A 22,409-nucleotide genomic window follows, 5' to 3' on the forward strand; every position below is an offset into this window, starting at 1 on the left:
ATGATCCTGAGATGAGATCTCAGCCTTCTTAGTAGCTAGGATTACAGGCGTGAGCCACCCAGAAATTCTTTTAGGGATGGTGTACTCCAATTTGTAGGAACTATCTTACAGTTATTTGTCCCTTAATTTGTTCTTGTATTAAAGGGCCATACTGTCAAATTTAATAGTTTATATCTTTTGAATGGCCACAAATGCTGAGAAAGACTGTGGGTTGTGTTGATACCCAGTTACAGAGGTTGAATGCAAATAAAATATCTCATGCTACTTAATCAGTTGTCTTTAATTGGACAATAACTACATGCTACATGGATCAATTTGCTCTAACGTGTCTATAGTTTTTTAATTATCTTCCAATGAGTCTTATTTCTAACTGCTTTACATATTTGTCATTTGAACACTGAAATAGTAAGGTCTAACCAAGGAAGTGGCATTAATCTAAGAAAACGTACACACACAGAAATAGTCAAAGTAATTCAAGTGATAAAGGCACTGAAATTGATTTGAGCTATTGAAAAGTCATCCCGCCAATGGAACACTGCGTCACATTCCTTACCTCTTCTCTCTCTACTTGCTTTTACGATGTGTTAGGGTGAAAGAGAGAGTCCGTTTGTTCAGAGAATTAAAAACAATTCAATGCATATACCTCTTCTTGGGATGAGGTATGTGAAGGTTATTACATGCTTAGTGCAAACTAACACAAACAAGTTCAGTCATATTTACTATACACAGCCAGATGTCGACATTTCTTCCCCCATTCCCAAAGTCATCCTGTAAGTCAGAACACCTGCCTTCCTGCAAAGACTAATGAAAAAAGAGCTCATCTTCATGTTCCGATTAAATCATGTAAAAAAAAAAATGTTTCCAAAGGAAAGAGTAGTCATGAAAGCTTCCGGGTTAATGAAAATGAAAGTGATCTTATCAAATAGAGATGATACCCAAGGCAACCACTGGAATCTTGGGGCTGCAAAGGGATGGGGTTTGTGTCCTGGTGTTGAGCCAGACTCCCTATTGTCTATTAGACCACCACTAGTACACAGAGATTGAACGTTTCTTCTACTTTACATCCAACGAAGACCCAAGACCAGCCTCAAGGCCTGTTCCTCAAGAACCCCCATTCCCGACGCCCCCCCCCCAACCCCCTGGCTTGCCTCCTAGTCTGTTTTCATATTAGATTTGTTCATCTCTCCCAGGTTGAAATTGAACTCTTTAAACACCTGGATCAAGACAATCCCCACAGAGACAGTTGTGAATCCACAGGCCATGCCCAAAAAGTCAACTAGCCCCACGTTGCTCCATTCCCGGAAGAGGATAGCGGAGGCCAGCAGGACCAATGTGGTGAACACCACATAGTAGATGGCTCCAAACACAGAGGAATCGAAGCACTCCAGTGCCTTGTTGATGTACCTGAACTGGACGATGATGCTACAGCCCAGCACAGCCAAGAGCACCAAGCACAGGCACAGGGCTCTCTGACTGGATGGGTTGTTGTGTAAGATGTCCTGAGCTGCCAGTCCGATGCCCTTGGTAGATGGCACAGTGAAACTCCCCAGCAAGGAGCAGATGCTGATATAGACCATGATGTTGGTGGGTCCATGGGCCGGCGCAATCCAAAAGATCAGCAGCAGCAGCATGAGCAGCACAATGCAGAGGTAGCCCACGAACACTGCAAGACAGACAGCACACGGTCACCTCGGCGGCGCCCCCAGCTAGCTGCCACAAGAAATGGCAGAACTGAACCCAGTTATATCTCTGTGGTGAGGAGGGAGGGCTCTGGCTGGAGTTAACTGGATCCATCTACTCCACTGCATCACCACCCCCCCCAAAAAAAGGAAAAAAACCCACAAAGACAAAAAAATAGCATTCTCATCGATAAGTTCACCATTACAACGCTGGTTTACAGCTAGGCGCTGGTAGCTCATGCCTGTAATCCTAGTTACTCAGGAGGCTGAGATCTAAGGATCAAAGTTCAAAGCCAGCCTGGGCAGGAAAGTCCATGAGACTCTTCATAAACTGGCAAAAAGCCAGAAATGGAGGTGTGGCTCAACTGGTAGAGTGGCCAGCTTGGAGGGAGAGTGCCATGGCCCTTAGTTCAAGCCCTAGTGCTGGTGCATATGTGTGTGCGCATGCGTGCACGCATGTGTGCACACACACACACACAGAGTTATATAGGGACTAGAGATGCAGTTCAGGGTAGAGCACTTAACCAGCAAACACAAGGCCCTCAGTCAATCCCCAGCATGGGGAAAAAAATAAGGAATCAAAACAAAAACCAGCACAGCTTCAAGTCGCTACAACTAATACCAAACAAGATAGCCACAAGATGGTTGCCTTCATCAAGAACGCCCGGGCAGCTGGATTCTGGAGGCTCATGCTTAGAATCCTGGCTACTCAGGAGGCTGAGATCTAAGGACTGCAGTTCAAAGCCAGAGGACACTGGAAAGTTCGTTAGACTCTTATCTCCCAATAAAACGATTCAGAAAAAAAGCTGGAAGTGGCGCTGTGGTTCAAGTGGTAGAGCGCTAGCCTGGAGAAAAATGAAGCTCAGAGACAGTGCCCAGGCCCTGAGTTCAAGCCCCAGGACTGGCACAAAAGAAAGAAAGAGAGAGAGTTACCTGGATTGGTCAGCTTCTCCTCCAGCTCAGCCTGCGTGGTGACACTCTCGGACTTCGGGGAGTGAATAATCAGCACAACAGAACCTGCACAGCTCAGCAGACATCCCAACTTGCCTAAGATGTTGAGCTTTTCCTTCAGAAGATAAGAAGCTAAAATGGACCTTCAATTAAATAAGAGAAATCATTACAGGTGAAATCCGATTATCTCACGCTTTACCTAGAAGATCTACATTGTCTTTAGAGCTGTATTTTATTTTCCAACTCATTTTTGTTGGTGTTTGAGGTGGAAGTCGGGGCCTTGTTCATATTAAACCATGCTCCACTACCTGCTGAATAACACTTGTCTCCAGTCCATCATTCAGGTTTTTGGGGGCTGCACTGGGTTTGAATTCAGGACCTAGGCATGCCTTGTGCTGCTTGAGCCACGCCTCTTTTTTGCTCTGGCCATTTTTGAGGTGGGGTCTTTCTTTATTCCTGAGCTAGCCTGGACTGTGATCCTCCGATTTAAAGTCCCCACTGTGGCTGGGATATCAGGTGTATGTCACCACACCTAGCTTTTTCCTGTTGAGGTCTCAGGGAAGTGGAAATGTGGCTCAAAGGAGTAGGGCGCTATCCTTAAACAGAAAAGGCCAGGCACAGCTCTGAGGCCCTGAGTTCAAACTCCACCACTGAAGAAAAAACAAACAAACAGGAAATGAAGTCTCAGGAACACCTCCCCCCCCCCCCCAGGCTGCCTGAAACTGCAGTGTTCTCAAGCTTTATTTCCTAGTGGAGAACACAGGCATGTATGTACCCAGCTGTTGGTGGCAATGGGATCTCACAAGCTTTTTCCCAGGCTGGCCTTGAACCACAGATCACTTGAGCTCCAACCCCCAAGCAGCTAGAATTACGGCATGAAATGATCAGTGCCCAGAAGTTTTTGGTTTTTCGTTTTGCGGTGCTGGGGATGGAACTCAGAACTTTACCCTAGTAGCCTCGATCTTTAGTTCTCAAAAATAGAAACAAAAATTCTGTATATCTCCTTTGCAATACCAAGTTTTAAAAAAAATATAAGGAACAGGGGCTGGGGATATGGCCTAGTGGCGAGAGAGCTTGCCTTGTATACATGAGGCCCTGGGTTCGATTCCCCAGCACCACATATACAGAAAACGGCCAGAAGTGGCGCTGTGGCTCAAGTGGCAGAGTGTTAGCCTTGAGCAAAAAGGAAGCCAGGGACAGTGCTCAGGCCCTGAGTCCAAGGCCCAGGACTGGCCAAAAAAAAAAAAAAAAAAAAAAAAAAAAAAAAATATATATATATATATATATATATATGGAACAAAAGGGTGAAAAAAAACTGGATTCATTGTGCTTAGTGATTTCTCAGAACAACTTGCCAAAGTGTCAGGAGGACTCAAAGAAGTTTTCCAGGACTAAGTCCAGGAAAGTGAATAGCATCAGAGTCAGTGATCACCATGAATAAGTTAAAATGTAAAAGACACTAAAGTAAACGCTGAGAGAAGGGTTAGTAACACACAGGAATAAAGTTAAATGATACAGACTGGAATAGCAAAGACCTATCTTCACATAAAACTGTACTTGAGGAAAAACAAAAATAGTGTGCCAGTATTAGGGCTTGAACTCAGGGTGCTGTACCTTAACTTTCTACTCAAGAATGGCACTCTACCACTAGAGCCTCAGTTCCACTTCCAGCTTCTTGGTGGTTAATTGAATGTAGGCACCTCATGGATTCTTCTTGCCCAGGCTGGCTTTTAATGCAGATCCTCAGATCTCAGCCTCCCAAGTAGCGAAGATTACAAGTGTGAACCACTGGCACCCGGCTATACCAAGTTTGGTTTGTTTGGGGTTTTGGTTGTTTTTTTGTTTGTTTTTTTTTTGGTCAGTTGTGAAGCTTGGACTCAGGGCCTGAGCACTGTCCCTGAGCTCCTTTTGCTCAAGGCTAGCGCTCTACCACGTGAGCCACAGCGCCACTTCCAGCTTTCCCTGCGATTAATTGGAGATAAGAGTCTCACGGGCTTTCCTGTCCAGGCTGGCACTGAAGCACGATCCTCCGATCTCAGCCTCCTGAAGAGCTAGGATTACAGGCACACTATTTTTTTTTAAACAGGAACATTTAAAATAAAAGAGTTTTATATCTAAACTGCACATTAATAATAAAGACACAGAATCTGTATTTCTCACCCAAATGGCACTCCAAGGGCACCCAGGGGAGTCACCAGGACTGTGGGAACTGCAGTGTAAGCCAGGAAGTTCCCAATCTGGCCAACAGCCACTGTGGAGAGAACAACAGGGAGGGACATCACTTACGATTACACAGCTCTCCTTCAGCACTGGTCACGGGGTGTGTGTGTGTGTGTGTGTGTGTGTGTGTGTGCTAGTGCAAGGCCTTGTACTCTCACTCAGATTTTGTTTTGTTTTGTTTTTGGCCAGTCCTGGGGCTTGGACTCAGGGCTTGAGCACCGTCCCTGGCTTCTTTTTGCTCAAGGCTGGCACTCTACCACTTGAGCCACAGCGCCACTTCTGGTGTTTTCTGTTTATGCGCTACTGAGGAATCCAAATCGAACCCAGGGCTTCATGCATGCTAGGCAAGCACTCTACCAACTAAGCCACATTCCCAGCCCTCTTACTCAGATTTTTTTTTCCCCCTCAAGACTAGCTATGTTACCACTTGAGCCACAGCTCCATTTCTGAGGTGCTGTTATTTTTGTTTGTTTTTTGGGGGGACATAGTTTATTGTAGATAAACACCTCATGGATTTTCCTGCCCTGGCTGGCTTCTGGCTTCAAGCCACAATCCTCAGATCTTGGCCTCCTGAATAGCTGGTATTACAGGTATGAGCCATAGGGACCTGGTTTAATTCATTTTTAAAAAAATTGAAACATACGGGCTGGGGATATAGCCTAGTGGCAAGAGTGCCTGCCTCGGATACACGAGGCCCTAGGTTCGATTCCCCAGCACCACATATACAGAAAACGGCCAGAAGCGGCGCTGTGGCTCAAGTGGCAGAGTGCTAGCCTTGAGCGGGAAGAAGCCAGGGACAGTGCTCAGGCCCTGAGTCCAAGGCCCAGGACTGGCCAAAAAAAAAAAATTGAAACATAAAAGTATAAATATTTGTGGGTTACCATGTGATTCTGACATATGTATACACATAATGTTTCAGTTGGGTTAAATATACCTAACTACACAAACTTACTCAAACTCACCCTCCCTTTCTTCCTTTCTTCTTGTTGGTTGTGAGGCTGGGGGCTTGGGTGCTGTCCCTAAGGTCTTTTTTGCTCAAGGCTAGTGCTCTACCACTATGAGCCACAAGGCCACTTCCGGTTTTGTGGTGGAGATAAGGGTCACACAGATTTTCCTGCCTGGCAGGCTTTGAACCACAATCTTCAGATCTCAGCCTCCTGAGTTGCTAGGATTATAGGTGCAAGCCACTGGCTCCTAGCTGTATTGTTTCTTTATAGTACAAACACGCAAAGTCCTTTCTTCTAGCATTTTTGAAATAAATAATGGTGTGAGTGTTCTTTGTGTAGTTGCACAAGAACTTCTGACTCCTGTCTAACGGTACCTCACATCAACCAATTGGGTGGGGTGTCCCAACTGCCTGCAGGTGGCTTGGAACCTACCTCCACGTGGGCAGCTGCCACAGCGCAGGTGCACAGGACTGCCCTAGAGCCTCCCCCTAATCCGAATGAAAAGAGTTCTTCAACGAGCAGAATCAGCCTTCGCTAGTCAATAGCCTGCTATAAGATAATACATGACAAAGCCTATGTGTCCGAATTTTGTAATACAGCTGCCCCTTTACAAGTAGAATTCAAAACTCCAATTTTAGTATTTACGTTGACATTATTAGAAGAACTTTGATCTGGTCTTTGACTCAAGTGTCTCCTTCATTAAACCTATTGTATCAACCCAGTCAAGAAACCAGTGTGGCTCACGCCTGGAACCCGAGCTACTCTGAGGATCACTGTTAGAAGTCAGGCAGGACAGGGAAGTCTTTCACACTCCAATCTCCAATCAACCACCCAAAAAGTCAGAAGTGGGGCTGGGGTTCAGGTGGTTAAGAGCTAGCCTTGACTAGGGAAGCTAAAAACAAGCAAGCAAACAAACAAAAAAGCAGCACCCGTGTTCTAAATTCAATCCCCAGCACCAGCAAAGTAAACAAATAATAAAATAAAGCGGGCTAACAAAATGGAATTTTACTAAAAGACCTCAGGCCTTCTATATGCTGAGTAAGCCAGAAATGTTTTAATTTCTTCAGAGTTTGGACAAAATTGACCTGGACGAAATTCAGGACCAATTAGGACAGCCAATACCTCTGCCCTTTCTTTGCTGGCCTTCATTCCAAATGTTCCCATCCATCCACTCCCTTCCACAAAGGGAAAAACAACCAAGGAAGGAGGGCGGACTTCAGGTGCAGAGGGCGACATTAGGGCACTTTGAGTCACATCCTCCTCCAAACACTGCCAAGTTCAAATAACTGACCTTAAAAAAGAAGCCAGAAGCTGGTAATTCACACTTTTAATCCTAGCTACTCAGGAGGCTGAGAATGGAGAATCAGGGTTCAAAGATAGCCTGGCCAGGAAACTATTATCTCCAATTAACTGCCTTAAAAGCCAGAAGTAAGGTTGTGGCTCAAGTGGTAGAGCACTAGCATTGAGTGAAAAAGCTGAGAGACAATATCCAGGCCCTGAGTTCAAGCTCCAGGACACACACACACACACACACACACACACACACACACACACACACACACACACACAGAATGAATGAATGAAATGACAACATCAGATTCTACTACACCAGTCACTTACTTGCAATCGTGCCAGCCCACCACACAATGTCGGTTAGATAGGAGGTACCTGTGAAAGAATGAGAAGAATGTCAGCAAAGCAGATTACAGGCTGCATATGGAACACGTAAAAGGTTTCTAAGACATGCTTAGAAACCTCACATGAAAACTAATATTGAAAGGAATAATAAATATCATACCATTTTTTGTTTGCTTATTTTTTGCCAGTCCTGGGCCTTGGACTCAGGGCCTGAGCACTGTCCCTGGCTTCTTTTTGCTCAAGGCTAGCACTCTGCCACTTGAGCCACAGCACCACTTCTGGCCGTTTTCTGCATATGTGGTGCTGGGGAATCGAACCCAGGGTTTCATGTATAGGAGGCAAGCACTCTTGCCACTAGACCATATTCTCAGCCCCATCATACCATTTTTATTAGCCTATTCGGGGCAGGGTACCATTTATCTGCCAAGGGCCATTTGGCGTGTGATATTAACTGGTATGAATGTTTATGTTGCTGTTTTTAAAAAGTCCTAACCCAGGTGCCAGTGGCTCACACCTATAATCCTTGCTCCTCTGGAGACTAAAATCCAGAGAACCGCAGTTTGAAGCCAGCCTAGACAGAAAAGTCCACATGACTCTTATCTCTAATTAACCAGCAAAGAAAGGTAAAGTTGTTACTCAAGTGATAGAATGCCAGCCTTCAGTGAAAAAGCCCAGGGATAGCGCTCAGGCCCTGAGTTCAAGCCCCCTATAAGCATAAATGAAATGATAAAATAAGTAATCAGTAAAAAAAAAAAAAGTCATCTTGGAGGTGTGACTCAAGTGGGAGAGTGCCAAGAGAGCAAGCTGAGCAAGTTTTAGTCCCTGACACACACACACACACACACACACACACACGCACACACACACACGCACACACACAGGCTTAGTGATTTTGGAGTCTTTTCTGCTGCTGCCTTCATAGGACAAGAACACATGATTCCATAAGCTTTATCTGACCCTAGGGCTGCAGATGTGCCCCTCCACTGCTATACAATCTCCATCCATAACCACCACGAAAAATAACAAAAGATGGGACTGGGAAGGTGGCTTAGAGGTACCGTGCTTGCCTAGCATGCATGAGGCCCTGGGTTCGATTCCTCAGCACCAACCACATGGACAGAAAAAGCCAGAAGTGGTGCTGTGCTCAAGTGGTAGAGTGCTAGCCTTGAGCAAAAAGAAGCCAGGGACAGTGCTCAGGCCCTGAGTCCAAGACTGACTAGCAAAAAAAAAAAGAATATATATTTATAAATATTTATATAGAAGTATTTATGTTATATATACTCTGGGCACAAATCTTTGATCAGATATAGAGGTTACAAATATTTTCCTTCATGGCTGACCTTTCCCTTTCTTTCTCCTCCCTCTCTTCCCCTCTCTTCCTCCTCCCTTCCCTTCTCCTTTTCTCTTCCCTTCCTCTCCCCCTCTCCTTCTCCCGCCCTTACCTCCCCTCCCCTCCTCTCTCCTTCCCTTCCCTCCTTCTCCCCTCCTTTCTCTTCTCCTTTCTTCCTTTCTCTCCCGTTTGGCAGGCTGGCTTCCAGCTTTCTATCTTGGGACATAGGTGTGAGCCCTCACATCTGCTACTTGTTTTCTTAATGCTGCCTTTTGAAAGCAGAAATGATTGGTTTTGATGAAGTCTACTTTTTTTCTTTTCTTTTCTTTTTTGCCAGTCCTGGGCCTGGACTCAGGGCCTGAGCACTGTCCCTGGCTTCTTTTTGCTCAAGGCTAGCACTCTGCCACTTGAGCCACAGCACCACTTCTGGCCGTTTTCTATCTATGTGGTGTTGGGGAATCGAACCCGGGGCTTCATGTATACAAGGCAAGCACTCTTGCCATTAGGCCATATTCCCAGCCCCTCTACTTTTTTTCTATGTGATATGCTTTATCATTTCTGCCTAAGGAACCTTGTTCTCTTCTCAGTGCATAATGGCATCTCCTGTATCTTCTTCTAGGAATTTCATATCTTTAGCTTTGATTTTAGGTATGTTAGTAAAAGCCATTATGACTTTTAGGTCATCTTCAGTTGCTTTCTGAGTATAATCTTAAGTATAATGCAAGATTCACTATTTCCTTGGTCAAAGAGACTTTCTTTATTGAATTGTGCTAGCTCATGAGTCTGTGATCTGACCTCTACACAGGAGGATGTGTTTGACATTTATTCTGTTTGTGTGTATCTATCTTTATGTTAGTCTATCTTGACTATGTAATTTCATAGTAAACCTTACTTGTATAAATTGTATAAATCCTACAAATTTGCTCTTCATGATTTCCAGGCTCCTTAGAAAAATAAATTATGCCTATCTAATCCCTAGCATGCAAAAGAACTTCAAAAACTGAGTATTGGTGGCTCGGGCTTATAATCCTAGCTACTTAGGAGGCTGAGACCTGAGGATCACAATTGAAAGTCAGCCTGAGCAGAAAAGTCTGTGAGACTCTTATCTCTAATTAACTACCAAAAAGTAGATAGTGGAGTTGTGATTCTAGTGCCATCCTTGAGTGAAAAAGCTAAAGGAGAGCACAAGATCCTGAGTTTAAGCCCCAATATAGGCAAAGATTGAAAAAATAAAATAATAAGGACTGCAAGTACTGACCCTATCCATAGCCCCAATAACCCACTGACAGTGGCTATTATCCTGTTTCTTTTTCATTTTCACAGTTTCACTGAAGGTAATGCCTTTATCTGGATGTGTGGCTCTCAAGAAACCATATTTCTCAATCCCTAAACCATTTTTTTAAACCAGTCCTGGGCCTTGAACTCAGGGCCTGAGCACTGTCCCTGGCTTCTTTTTGCTCAAGGCTAGCACTCTGCCACAGCGCCACTTCCAGCTTTTTCTGTTTATGTGGTGCTGGGGAATCGAACCCAGGGCTTTCATGCTTGCTAGATGGCAAAGACACATTCCTAGCCCATCCCTAAACCTTTTTTAAAGAAGGCTGCAAAATCAATCATATCTTTTAACTCATTTACAAAGGACATAATGATGCATTTTCGCTGTGCTGTTAATTTGGCTTCTAATGTTGTTGCGACGAACACAAATATGAATGATTTTCCCATGATATAATCCTATGCTAAATAAGTTAGAAAATCATTTATATTTTTATGCCTAGAAACCCATATTTTCAAAGACTTTTTTTTTTTTTTTGGCCAGTCCTGGGCCTTGGACTCAGGGCCTGAGCACTGTCCCTGGCTTCATTCCCGCTCAAGGCTAGCACTCTGCCACTTGAGCCACAGCGCCGCTTCTGGCCGTTTTCTGTATATGTGGTGCTGGGGAATTGAACCTAGGGCCTCGTGTATCTGAGGCAGGCACTCTTGCCACTAGGCTATATCCCCAGCCCCCTCAAAGACTTTTTGTATGTATTTAGAATTAAACGAAAGGTCTTAGATGCTACAAGCCAATAATTGTACAGTGTAACTGTACAGTGTAACTGCCAGCTCTTTTTTAAAACCATCTTGTCTATTTTATATCTGCACAAATACTTCTTTGTTTTATCACTCAGCTCTTACAAACAACAACTCTCAGTTAGAAACTTAGGTTTCTGATGAGGGAAAAGTGCCTGGATTTGATTTTTTTTTTGGATTTGATTTTTGTTACCTCTGGCCTCTGGGACTGGAGGGAGGAAGTACGAGTGCAAACGAACAAACAAACAAACAAGAGTCCCCAGTGTCCCTCAGTTCTGTGGATCTCTGTTCTTTCTGAGCTCAGTGGACCTGGAGAATCAGAGAAGTCAGGCCTCAGCTGGAAAGTAGAGGGATTGGACTAAGCTCTCACAGGCATTTCCTGAAGGTACTAAGTGATTCTAGAAGCTTTCCAGTCGGTGGCATGTCCCTGGGTGACACTGAAGAAACCCAGTGGTTTTAGGACATGATAGGTAAAGCCGATGCCCCCTGGCTGAGAGGAGTTCTCAAGGACTGGGATGTAGCTCAGTGGCAAAGCGCTTGCCTGGCAAGTGCAACGTCCTGGGTTCGATTCCCCAGTACCAAAAATAAATAAATAAATAAATAAATAAATGTTCAGTGGAAGAAGGAGTTCTCTTCCTTCAGTGTGAAAATGGGCGCTGGTGGCTCTTCCCTGTCATCCTAGCTACTCAGGAGGCTGAGATCTAAGGATTGAAGTTTCAAAGCCTGCCAGGGGGCAGGAAAATCTGTGAGACTGTATTCCAATGAACCACCAGAAAACCGAAAATAGTGCTATGGATGGTTCAAAGTGGTAGAGCAATAGCCTTGAGCAGAAGAGCTCAGGGACAGCTCCCAGGCCCTGAGTTCAAACCCCCCCCCAAAAAAAAAAAGATTGTAAAGTTTACATTTTGAATACAGGGTGAATAGGGAGCGAATCTGAGCAGAATACATTACAGACATAATATGTCACGATTAAACCCGTTTGTGCAATTAATATATGCTAACAAAAAGTTGTTTTTAAAAGAAATTTAACGATATTGGGGGAGGGAAGCATCAGAAAGATGAGCACCCTGGCACCTGAGGCTTACGCCTTCTGAGTCCTGGGGAAACCTGGGCCACGTTTGCATAGGGCACGGTGGAGGGCTCCAGACAGGAGGCCCCGCGGGGCCAGGCCACCTTCTACACAGGCGCCCAGCCTCGGATGCCACGGGCGGTCCTGTGAGGAATCCCCATTCTCCCTGCGTCTCAGCCACAGGCTGGGCTACCCAGGAGGCACTGTGTGTGCTCAGCGTGCCGACCCTTGAGGATCACCCCCAGGAAGTTTTCAGGCCTCTAGTCTCGGTGCTGTCTGCCCATTAGAAGCCTTTTTTTTTTTTAAATTATAAAATGATGACTTTTTAAATTTTGTTTTTATTTTTTTGTGCCAGTACTGAACTTGAACTCAAGGCCTGGGTGCTGTTTCGTAGCCAGGCACAGAGGTCAGTTTTACTCTGTATACAATTGTTGCCCGGTAAAATGGCCCATTTGTAGAGTCAAATTTGTCACATCGCAAGACTGTGTCTTTAATCCTTTGTCTGTGGCCACATCTCCATTCAAATTTCGCAGTTACCATATTCAAATCTGGGTAGTTCGCTGGAGATAAACGTCTCAAGACTTGCCTGCCGTAGCTGGCTTCAGACTGCAGTCCTCACATCTCAGCCTCCCGAGTAGCTCGGATGACAGGTGTGAGCCACCAGTGCCTCCCTCCTATCCTGCCCTTCATGACAAGCTTGAGTTCCCAGGCTGGTGTTCCATCTTGTGGTGTTGTGTCTTTTGGTCTTTCTTTGAGTGGATGACCTTGCGTTTAGGAAAAGTACATGCCAGCTAGTTTGTCACGTTTCCAGCTAGTGTCAGTTCATCTAATGTCTCCTCAAGATTTGCTTCAGGCTCCACGTTGGGCAAGAATATGGTAGGCGTTCTGTTATGTCCTTCTAAGTGGGCCTGCGGGGGACAGTTGATACCATCTGTCCCATGGCTTGCTGATGTTAACTTCAACCATTTGATTAAGCTGATGCCTATTAGGCTTCTCTGGAGCAAAAATAACTTTCTGATGAATTTTAAAGAAAATTTATGAAGGTGATTCATTGAGTCTGTGACAATCCTATCACTCAACTGACTTGCATCTTTGATGATGGATGAATCTTGCTGGAATTAGGTTCTAATGTTGCCATCCCTCCCACGCAGTTACTGGTTTTATTTCTGCTTTTCTGAGATGGTCACTCTTATGTGACCAGGACTCAAGCTATCCTCCTGCCTCAGCCCTTGAGTAACAGTTTCATACCGACTCTGTTTCATTTTCAAGTACTCTCTGCTCCGACATCAAAAAGTAGGCTTGCCTGGTGTTGGTGACTCATATCTGTAATCCTAGGTATTTAGGGGGCTGAGGATCATGGTTCAAAGCCAGCCAGAGCAGGAAAAGTCCATGAGACTCATATTTCCAACTAACCACCCCCAAAAAAGCCAGAAGTAGAGCTGTGACTCACAAGGCAAAGTGCTAGCTTTGAGCACAAAAGTGCAGGGTTAGCACTGAAGTCTTGAATTTAAGCCCGAGGACCCAGCACCAAAAATTTAAAAAAAGAACAAAAGCAGGCTTCTCAGATGGTGCCAGTAGCTCACACCTGCAATCAAAGCGATTCAGAAGGCTCAGATCTGAGGATCAAAGATCAAAGCCAGCTGGAGCGGGGAAAAGTCTGTAAGACCCTTATCTCCAATTAATTAGCTGTGGCTCAGAATGTACAGCACCCACCTTGGGCTTAAAAACTAAGTGACAGTGCCCAGGCACTGAGTTTAAGCCCTAATACTAGTTTGTCTTTTGATGTAAGTCTATGTTGGTTGCAAACAAAAGAAAAAGAACCTTGCTTATTTTTAGTTTTCTCTCTCTCTCTCTCTCTCTCTCTCTCTCTCTCTCTCTCTCTCTCTCTCTTTCTCTCTCCCTCCCTCCCTCCCTCTCTCTCTCTTTGCCAGTCCCGGGGCTTGAACTAAGGGCATGGGCACTGTCCAGAGCTTCTTTTGCTCAAGGCTAGCACTCTACCACTTGAGCCACAGCGCCACTTCTGGCTTTTTCTGTTTATGTGGTGCTGAGGAATCGAACCCAGGGCTTTGTGCAAACTAGGCAAGCACTCTACCCCTAAGACACATTCCCAGCTACAAATATATATTCTAATATCCAGTAATAAAAATATACCACCCAACTACCCAATATAAGCATGAGTCTTGAAAAAAAAATCACTTCACAGAAGAGCATATACGAAAAGCCAATAAACATTTTTTTGCCAGTCCTGGGCTTGAACTCAGGGTCTGAGCACCGTCCCTGGCTTCTTTTTTTTGCTCAAGGCTAGAACTCTGCCACTTGAGCCACAGCGCCACTTCTGGCCATTTTCTATATATGTGGTACTGGGGAATCGAACCCAGGGCTTCATGTATACGAGGCAAGCACTCTTGCCACTAGGCCATATCCCCAGCCCCCCAATAAACTTTTAAAGATGCTTAATACCCATAAGTACTAGGGAAATGCAAAGTAAAGTCACAGTTATATAGCACGACGAATTCAACAGAATAGCTGAAAATTAAACAGATGAAAGTGGCAAGCTCTCACTGGCAGCTCATACCCAGAGTCATCCCTCCTCAAGAGGCTATGAGATGAGGATCTTGGCTCAAAGTCAACCTGGGTATTCAAGTCCAAGAGACTCTTACCTCCATTTAGCCAGCAAAAGGCCAGAAATGGAGGTGTAGCTCAAGCGGAAGATCACCAGCCATGAGCAAAAAATGCTAAGTGAGAGTACAAGGTCCCAAGTTCAAATGCCAGTACTAAGGAGAGGGGCATAAAGAAGTATTGGAAAAAATGTGGAGCATTTGTTATGACGATTAGAGTATAAAATGATACAACTCTAGTTGTATCGTTAAAACTTAATTATGGGGGGCCTGGAATGTGGCTTAGTGGTAGAGTGCTTGCCTAGCATGCATGAAGCCCTGGGTTTGGTTCCTCAGTACCACATACACAGGAAAACCCAGAAGTGGCACTTTGGCTTAAGTGGCAGAGTGCTAGCCTTGAGCAAAAGAAGCTCAGGGACAGTGCCCACGCCCCAAGTTCAAGCCCCAGGACTGCCAAAAAAAAAAAAAAAAAAAGGCTGCAAGGGCAGGAAGACGAGGGGTTAGGGTGTCTCAGCAAACCCCAGATCTTTCCACTCTCCAGACATGGGAATGAAAACTTCACTGTGTACAGTCAGTGCAGCCAAACACAGAGATGACACCATCAGACCACAACCATCTGAACAGCCTCAAGCAAGCGCTGCTCTGCGGAGCCCCATCAGCCCACAGAACCATGACAGACACGGGGACAAGGAACAGTGTGGGTCATTAGGAAGCAGCCACCCCCTTTATCTTCTCTTCTTGTGCAATTAGTACCCAGTTACCAGGCATAGGCTGGGAAGCAGCTCCTCACTCTCTCACTATATAAAGATCATCGAGGGTTACAGATCTGCAGCCCAAGCAGAAACTCTGGATTCCAGCATCCCGTGCAGGCTACAGGTAAATGAGGTCAATCCTGAGTAACCTGCCTGCCGCTCTCAAATCCCTTCGTAGACTATGAAGGTTGGTTTCACCCTCTTCTCGCCTCCTCCATTACTTCATGGCTCCATCACGTTAAAGCTAATTAAACACTATTATTAAATATTTACCACAGACCTCTCAGTGGACAGGACATGTGCCTTGCTTTTGGGAAACTGAGATCTGGAGGGATTACAGGTATGAGCTACTAGCACTGGACTCAGTTCTGCAATCAAGTGGCCAAGCCCTTGCTTGTCCAACAGGTTTCAGGGGCCAGGACGGGGCTGAAGACAGAGGCCAAGGATTCACACAGAGAGGAAACTGGCCCATTTGTCACAGTCTGGAAGGTTCATAAACACAGCGGGAACAAAAGTACCGTCTGTCTCCATCTCTTGCAGGATGTGGAGAGGCTTCGCATGTGTCGAAGTATCAAAAGCAAGGGAATTAACAGGATGGGAACAAGAAACTACACATCCATTCCAGAGCTATGGAGTGACCCCTTCAGTCACTGAAAATGGAGAAGCCCTGGGAGACTAGAAACTGGGGAGACAGGGCCCAGGTAAACAACTTCCTCCACCAAGTATCCATTCGACTCACATGCAACAAGTCATTGCCCCTCCAAGCATGGGTGAACTCTAGGCAGTACGCTTGTCAGGGAGGAGACTATAACCCCCCCCAAAAAAAAGGGTTTCCTTATTTTTGGTAAAACTGATCTACCATAAAATTTACCACCTAACCATTTGTGTGTGTGCTGGTCCTGGGGCTTGAACTCGGGGCCTGGGTTCTGTCCCTGAGCTTCTTTTGCTCAAGGCTAGCCCTCTACCACTTGAGCCACAGCACTACTGCCTGCTTCTTCTGAGAAGTTTATTGGAGATAAGAGTTTCATGGACTTTTCTGCCCAGGCTGGCTTCGAACTGTGATCCTCAGATCTCAGCTTCCTGAGTAGCTAGGATGACCACTGGCCATCCGGTTTGCAATTCTTTTTGTTGTTGCTATTGTTGGTTTTTGTGCCTGTACTGGGGCTTGAACTGAGGGCTCCACACTCACCCTTAGCGTCCTTGTTTAATGCTGGGGCTCTACTGCTTTGTTTATTTGTTTTGTTTTTGTTGCCAGTCCTGGGCCTTGAACTCAGGGCCTGAGCGCCGTCCCTGGCTTCTTTGTGCTCAAGGCTAGCACTCTGCCACTTGAGCCACAGCGCCACCTCTAGCCATTTTCTATATATGTGGTGCTGAGGAATCGAACCCAGGGCTTCATGTGTACGAGGTGAGCGCTCTTGCCACTAGGCCATATCCCCAGCCCTCCAGCAAGTTTTTGATCACACCATTTTCCTGAGCTTGGTCTCCAGAAAGCATGTTCTAGAACAGCCATCCATCTCGGCCTACTCCATCCCCCTCCCTGTGCAGTCCAACCAGCAGCCCAGCAGCCCCGCAATGGGCCTCTGCCTCACATCCTCTACATGGTTCTCATGTGAACGTGATTCACACCAGGAAAAAATGCGGTCTTATCAGACCAAGACAGACTAAGCAGAGCCAGGAAGGGAGGCCTCACGCCGACTTGCATGAGATAAGTACTTTCTGAAGGACTTGCTGAAAGTCCCACTAGAAGTTCCTTCTTGGCCTAAGTGCTTCCGCACATCTCCTGCCCTCCCTGGTGACTTCTTTCCTACAGTTTACTGTTTACCATAGTCTTTCACTCAGTGAAGGGGAGCTGCTCTTGACAGAACTCTTGCTAGCCAGGGCATCTCCGCCAATGAGCTGAAATCACCCTCCCAGGCTTCCCACACCAAGAGCTCTGTACGGAGGTAATACACAGATGTAACTCTCTCTTTTTGCCTTTAAAAATCCCCACCCCACCCCCACGGCCACACCACGCTCTTTACCTCGGTTTCTTTGAATACACCCAGACTTTCCTTAGGTTTGTATATTCTCATTGCAATTCTCTAACATTCCTGAATAAACATGTGCATTCCTTGAAGAATTTCTGGTTATTGATGTTATATTAGGGTTTGTATTTTAAATGTCCTCAGAGGATAAGACGCTAAAAGCTAGTCATGGTCCTGGCCCTACTGGGAGGTAATGGACTCTTTTAGAAGACAGGACCATGAAAGGAAGTTGGGTCATTGAAGGCTTGTCCTTAAAGGAGACTGTAGGATCCTGGTCTCTCAGATCCTGGTCTCTGCCTCTCTGTCTCTCTGTGTCTTCTGCCCCCCCCCCCCCCGACACACACCAGTCCTGGTGTTGAACTCAAGGCCTGGGTACTGTCCCTCAACTTCTTTGTGTTCAAGGCCACTTGAGCTACAGCAGCACTTCCAGGTTTTTCTGAGTAGTTTATTGGAGATAAGAATCTTACAGGGCTGGGAATGTAGCCTAGTGGTAGAGTGCTCACCTCGCATGCACGAAGCCCTGGGTTCAATTCCTCAGCACCACATACACAGAAAAAGCCAGAAGTGGTGCTGTGGCTCAAGTGGTAGAGTGTTAGTCTTGAGCAAAAAGAAGCCAGAGGGCTGGGGATATAGCCTAGTGGCAAGAGTGCCTGCCTCGGATACACGAGGCCCTAGGTTCGATTCCCCAGCACCACATATACAGAAAACGGCCAGAAGCGGCGCTGTGGCTCAAGTGGCAGAGTGCTAGCCTTGAGCGGGAAGAAGCCAGGGACAGTGCTCAGGCCCTGAGTCCAAGGCCCAGGACTGGCCAAAAAAAAAAAAAAAAAAAAAGAAGCCAGGGACAGTGCTCAGGCCCAGAGTCCCAAGTGCCATAGGCGGCCAAAGCAACTCAGTCATGTGATCATGGAGGAAAATTTACAAAACTGTGGGTAGTAGCTGGGGAAGTAGGATGCTCATGAATATCACATTTTTTACTTTATGAATTTAAAAGCATAGTGTAGAGCCAGAAGTGGGGGTGCCCATGCCTTTCACCCCAGCCATTTCAGAGGCTGAGGTAGGCGGATCATGTGTTTGGTCTTACTGCTCAGGCTTGGTGTTCTACCATTTGAGCCACACCTCCGCTTCTGACTTTTTCTGCTTAATTGCAGCCTCATGGTTTTCTTCTCAAACTAGCTTCAAACCTCAATCTTCAGATCTCAGCCTCCTGAGTAGCTAGGATGACAGGCGTGAGCTACTAGCTCCCAGCCCTACGTGTGTGTGTGTGTGTGTGTGTGTGTGTGTGTGTGTGTGTGTGAATTCTGGGGCTTGAACTCAGAGTCTGGGTGCTGTCTCTTAGTTCTTTTGCTCGAGGCTGTGCTCTACCATTTGAGCCACAGACAGCTCTACTTCCAGCTTTTCAGTGGCTAATTGGGGCTGAGAGTCATATGGACTTTCCTGTCCTGGCTGGATTAGAACCATGGTCAGATCAGATCTCAGCTTCCTCAGTCGCTAGGATTACAGGTGCCCAGCCCTACCTTATTTTTGAGTCACAGGAAACACCTTACCCAATCCTAAGGTCTGTCAAATTGACAGATGGAAGAACATGGCATGGTTAGCTATGCTCCAGATGTGTAAGCACCTTATAGACGGAAACGTCCACATCCTTGCAAAGTCTCACACGGTCTTATTGAGGCTTCCTATGAAGACAGAAATGCTTTCATTCTCAAGTTACCTTCTTTAAAAATACACTCACGAATTTATATTTTCACATAATTATCAGGCCCTTTATCTCTAAAGGCATTCCTTACTCACTATCCAGAACACTCAGAATATTTCACCTGCATTCTAGAATCTGAATTATCAAATGTGTTTGCTTCTCCAAACCCAGGATCGGGTAGCCAGGTCTTTTCCCACGGAGCTTTTAATACTGGTCTTGTGAGATTATGGCTGACAACCAATCCCTCTGGAAGCAATGCTCATTTCCCTGTTCAAAGCATGCTACGAAGCAGGGCAGTGGTGACTCAGGTCTGTCATCCTAGCTACTCAGGACGATTGAAGTTCTGAGGATTGAAGTTCAAAGCCGGCCTGAGAAAGGAAAGTCCATGAGACTTTTATCTCCAATTAACCACCAATTTTTTTTTTTTAAGCCAGAAGTGGCTCTGTGGTTCAAGTGGTAGAGTGCTAGCCTTGAACACAAAAGCTGAGGGACAGTGCCCAGGCCCTTGAGTTCAAGCCCTAAACAGGCACCAAAATATAAATATAATAGCATGCTACCTGCTGCTTTCAATAAAGTCTCCGGGGCCTTTCTTCTCCTCCCGCTCCCTCTTCTTCTTTCGTGCTAGTCCTGGGCCTGTGCTATTGTGCACAAGGCTGACACTGAGCTCCACTTCCAGCTTTCTGGTGTCGTTGGAGATAGGAGTCTCACAGACTTCCCAGCGTCCAGGCTGGCTTCAAATTGTGATTCTCAGATCTCAGCCTCCTCAGTAGCCAGGATGACAGTGTCACCAGCACGCGGCATCCCGGGCCCTTAACAGCAAGCAACGCCGGCAAAGGAGGATTCTGCCTCCCCTCTCAATCCCCATCTCACTAAGAAGGGGGGAATCCAGCGGCTTACCCACCCAGGAACTACTCAGTTGGGTCCATTGGGGGGAGGGTGTATTTTTTTTAGCCTACCTTACTTTTTCTTTTCTTTTAAATCACCCTGAAGATCCCATCTACTCAGAATGGTTCCACTGAGATGACTCCACCAACGACCCCTGAGCAAAAGCCCCTGGGAAGGAACACCCCTCATGCCGGCCCCCCCCGCCGGGAAGGAGCACCCCATGGGCCCTGCCACCCGCCTGGCCCGCCCTCGGGTGCCGCGCAGTCTCCCACTTCTGTGCTGGCACGACCCCCCCCCCCCCCCCGTCGGGAGCTCCACACGGGCAGGTCCCGCTCTCCTAAGCGCACGCACGCCAGGCCTCCTCGGGCGTGCAGAGGCACAGCCTGGGCTCCTGCCACCTCGGCTACCTGGAGTTAACCATTACCCTGGCGGAGACCGAGCCGACGGGCCGTCATCGAAGCCAGTGGGCCGGGAGATGCCCGAGGCGGAGGAGCCCAGGGCACCGAACGAGGCCTGGTGCGCGCGCTGGAGGGGGGGAGACGCGCGGGGCAGCGGCGCGGGAACCCAGGCTCCAGATGCACCTGCGATGCGGTGGGCGGGGGGGGGGGGGGGACCGAGGCTCCAGATGCACCTGCGATGGGGGGGTGGAGGGGGCAAGGCTCCAGATGCACCTGCGATGGGGGGAGGGGGGTGGCCGCTTCGGCCGCTGCCCTGAGATCGGGGGAGGCCGGCCGGGCCCGCAGGGCCTCGGAGGTGCCGGCACCGGGGGGGGGGGGGGGGGGGGGCGGGGAGGATGGGAGGGGGGGAGGCTCGGGGCCGCCACGGCCGGCGCAGGAAGTCGAGTCCTGCCAGCGCCCCCCCCCACTCCCGCCCCCCGCGGCTTTCCCACGACCCCCCCCTCCCTCCCCGCCCAGCGCGGCCCAGCCCCCCGCCGTACCTCGCCGCTTGGCGCGCACGATGCCCTTCTTCTGCAGCACGAACGTGGACCCGTTCACCAGGCTCGACACGACGGCCACGCCCAGGCCCAGCGACACGGCGGCGGGGCTCGGGCTGCGCGCCCCCTCCCCGGCCGCCGCCGCCGCCGCCGCTGCGGCCGCTGCGGTCCCCATTCCGCCCCGGCCCGCCCGCCCGCCCTCCGCGACTGCGCCTGCGCGCCGCGCCCGGCGCGGGGAGGGCGGGGGGGAGGGAGGGAGGGAGGAAGGAGGGAGGGAGGGCGGACGGGCGGGGAGGTGGGAGAGCCTGCCGTCGCGGTCCGGGATCGGCGGGACCCCAGCGGGGAAGCTGGAACGTCACCCGGATGGGTGCGGTGGAACGCACCCGGGGGGGCGCTCGGTGGGGGGGGTGGGGGGGGCGAGGGCTGATGGGGCGGGGGGCGGGTAGGGGGACTGCGGGTGCGATCGGAGTAAGGCCAGAGACCCAGGACTCTCGGGTGAATGGGTGCACGGGGGGGGGGGGGCGTTGGGAGGGCATGGGGAGAGGGCCGGGGCGGGGTGGGTTGGGGTGAGGTGGGGTGGGGGTCCCCATGCGCAGGGCATTCGAAGGCCGGGAGGGAGTCGGGGTGCGTCCGCCGGTGAGGACCAGGGGGTGACCTGGGTTACCGTCGGGGCGGGGCGGGGCGGGCAGCGGGACCGACCGGGATTCCGTCGAGGGGAGTCCGGTGTGCGCGCGCGCTTGGTGCGTCCCGAGGCCCAGGGCGCGTGGGGCGCGTGGGGTCTCCGGGGCCCGCCGAGCCCGGGCCGTGGGTGCCCGGCCCGGCCAGGACTCCAGAGAACTGGGGGCGCTTTTCAAGGGGACCCCTCCTCCCCCCACCCCTCCAATCCCCCCAGTGTCCCCCGGCTTCTTTCCACTCTGAAGTCAGCTCTCTCCACTCTACAGCCTGCCCTCCCACCGGGTGATTTCTTCACTTTGATTTTTAATTTAAAAAAAAAAAGGCATCATAATTATGAAAAGCCTAGGCAAGGTTGCTTTAAAACGAATCCCTGGCCGGACTCTGGTGGCTCACGCCTGTCATCCCAGCTACTCAGGAGGCTGAGATCTGAGGATCACGGTTCAAAGCCAGCCCCCCAGGGGCAGGAAAGTCCCTGTGAGACTCTCATCTCCAACGCACCACCAGGAAACTGGAAGTGGAGCTGTGGCCCGGGTGGTTGAGCTCTAACCTCAACTGAGCAAAAAGAGCTCAAGGACAGCGCCCAGGCCCCAAGGTCAAGCCCCACAACGGACCAAAAACTAATCCCTGCTGGACGCTTGGTGGCTCACATCTGTAAATTACAGATTTACTCTGGAGGATCACTGGGAAGTCTGTGAAATCCCTATCTTCAATTAATCGCCAAAAAGCTGTGAATGGAGTTGTGGCTCCAGCGATAGAACACCAGCTTTGAATGAAAAAGCTAAAGGACAGCACCCAGCCCTGAGTTCAAGCCCCAGTACTGGAAGAAAAAAAAACAACAACACTATAGTTCTCATCTAGTTATTGTGGGTGGTATATACATTTACATGTTTGTAATGACAATATCTAAAACTTCCCCGTTCCTTCTTA

The 22,409-nt window shown here is 48.3% G+C and overlaps 1 protein-coding gene across 1 annotated transcript; it reads right to left on the reverse strand.

The window, feature by feature from the left end:
- Nucleotides 1-342: 342 nt before the first annotated feature.
- Nipa1 (NIPA magnesium transporter 1) lies at nucleotides 343-20,982 on the reverse strand. Its single transcript, XM_048329573.1, has 5 exons — nucleotides 20,811-20,982; nucleotides 7,418-7,465; nucleotides 4,791-4,881; nucleotides 2,613-2,773; nucleotides 343-1,663 (listed from the first exon to the last, which is right to left on the reverse strand). Exons 1-5 carry the CDS (start codon nucleotides 20,980-20,982, stop codon nucleotides 1,152-1,154), a joined length of 984 nt encoding a protein of 327 aa, XP_048185530.1. The 3' UTR covers nucleotides 343-1,151.
- Between the last annotated feature and the right edge of the window lie 1,427 nt (nucleotides 20,983-22,409).

The sequence above is a fragment of the Perognathus longimembris genome, chromosome 20 (assembly GCF_023159225.1).
Source record: "Perognathus longimembris pacificus isolate PPM17 chromosome 20, ASM2315922v1, whole genome shotgun sequence".
Lineage (NCBI taxonomy): Eukaryota > Metazoa > Chordata > Mammalia > Rodentia > Heteromyidae > Perognathus > Perognathus longimembris.

Coding starts and splice junctions, on each gene's coding strand:
- Nipa1 (XM_048329573.1), bottom strand. CDS start 20,982: ATGGGGACCGCAGCGGCCGCAGCGGCGGCGGCGGCGGCGGCCGGGGAG. Junction 7,466..20,810: donor CGTGCGCGCCAAGCGGCGAG/GTACGGCGGGGG, acceptor ATTCTTTCACAG/GTACCTCCTATCTAACCGAC. Junction 2,774..4,790: donor GCCCTTGGAGTGCCATTTGG/GTGAGAAATACA, acceptor ATTTAATTGAAG/GTCCATTTTAGCTTCTTATC.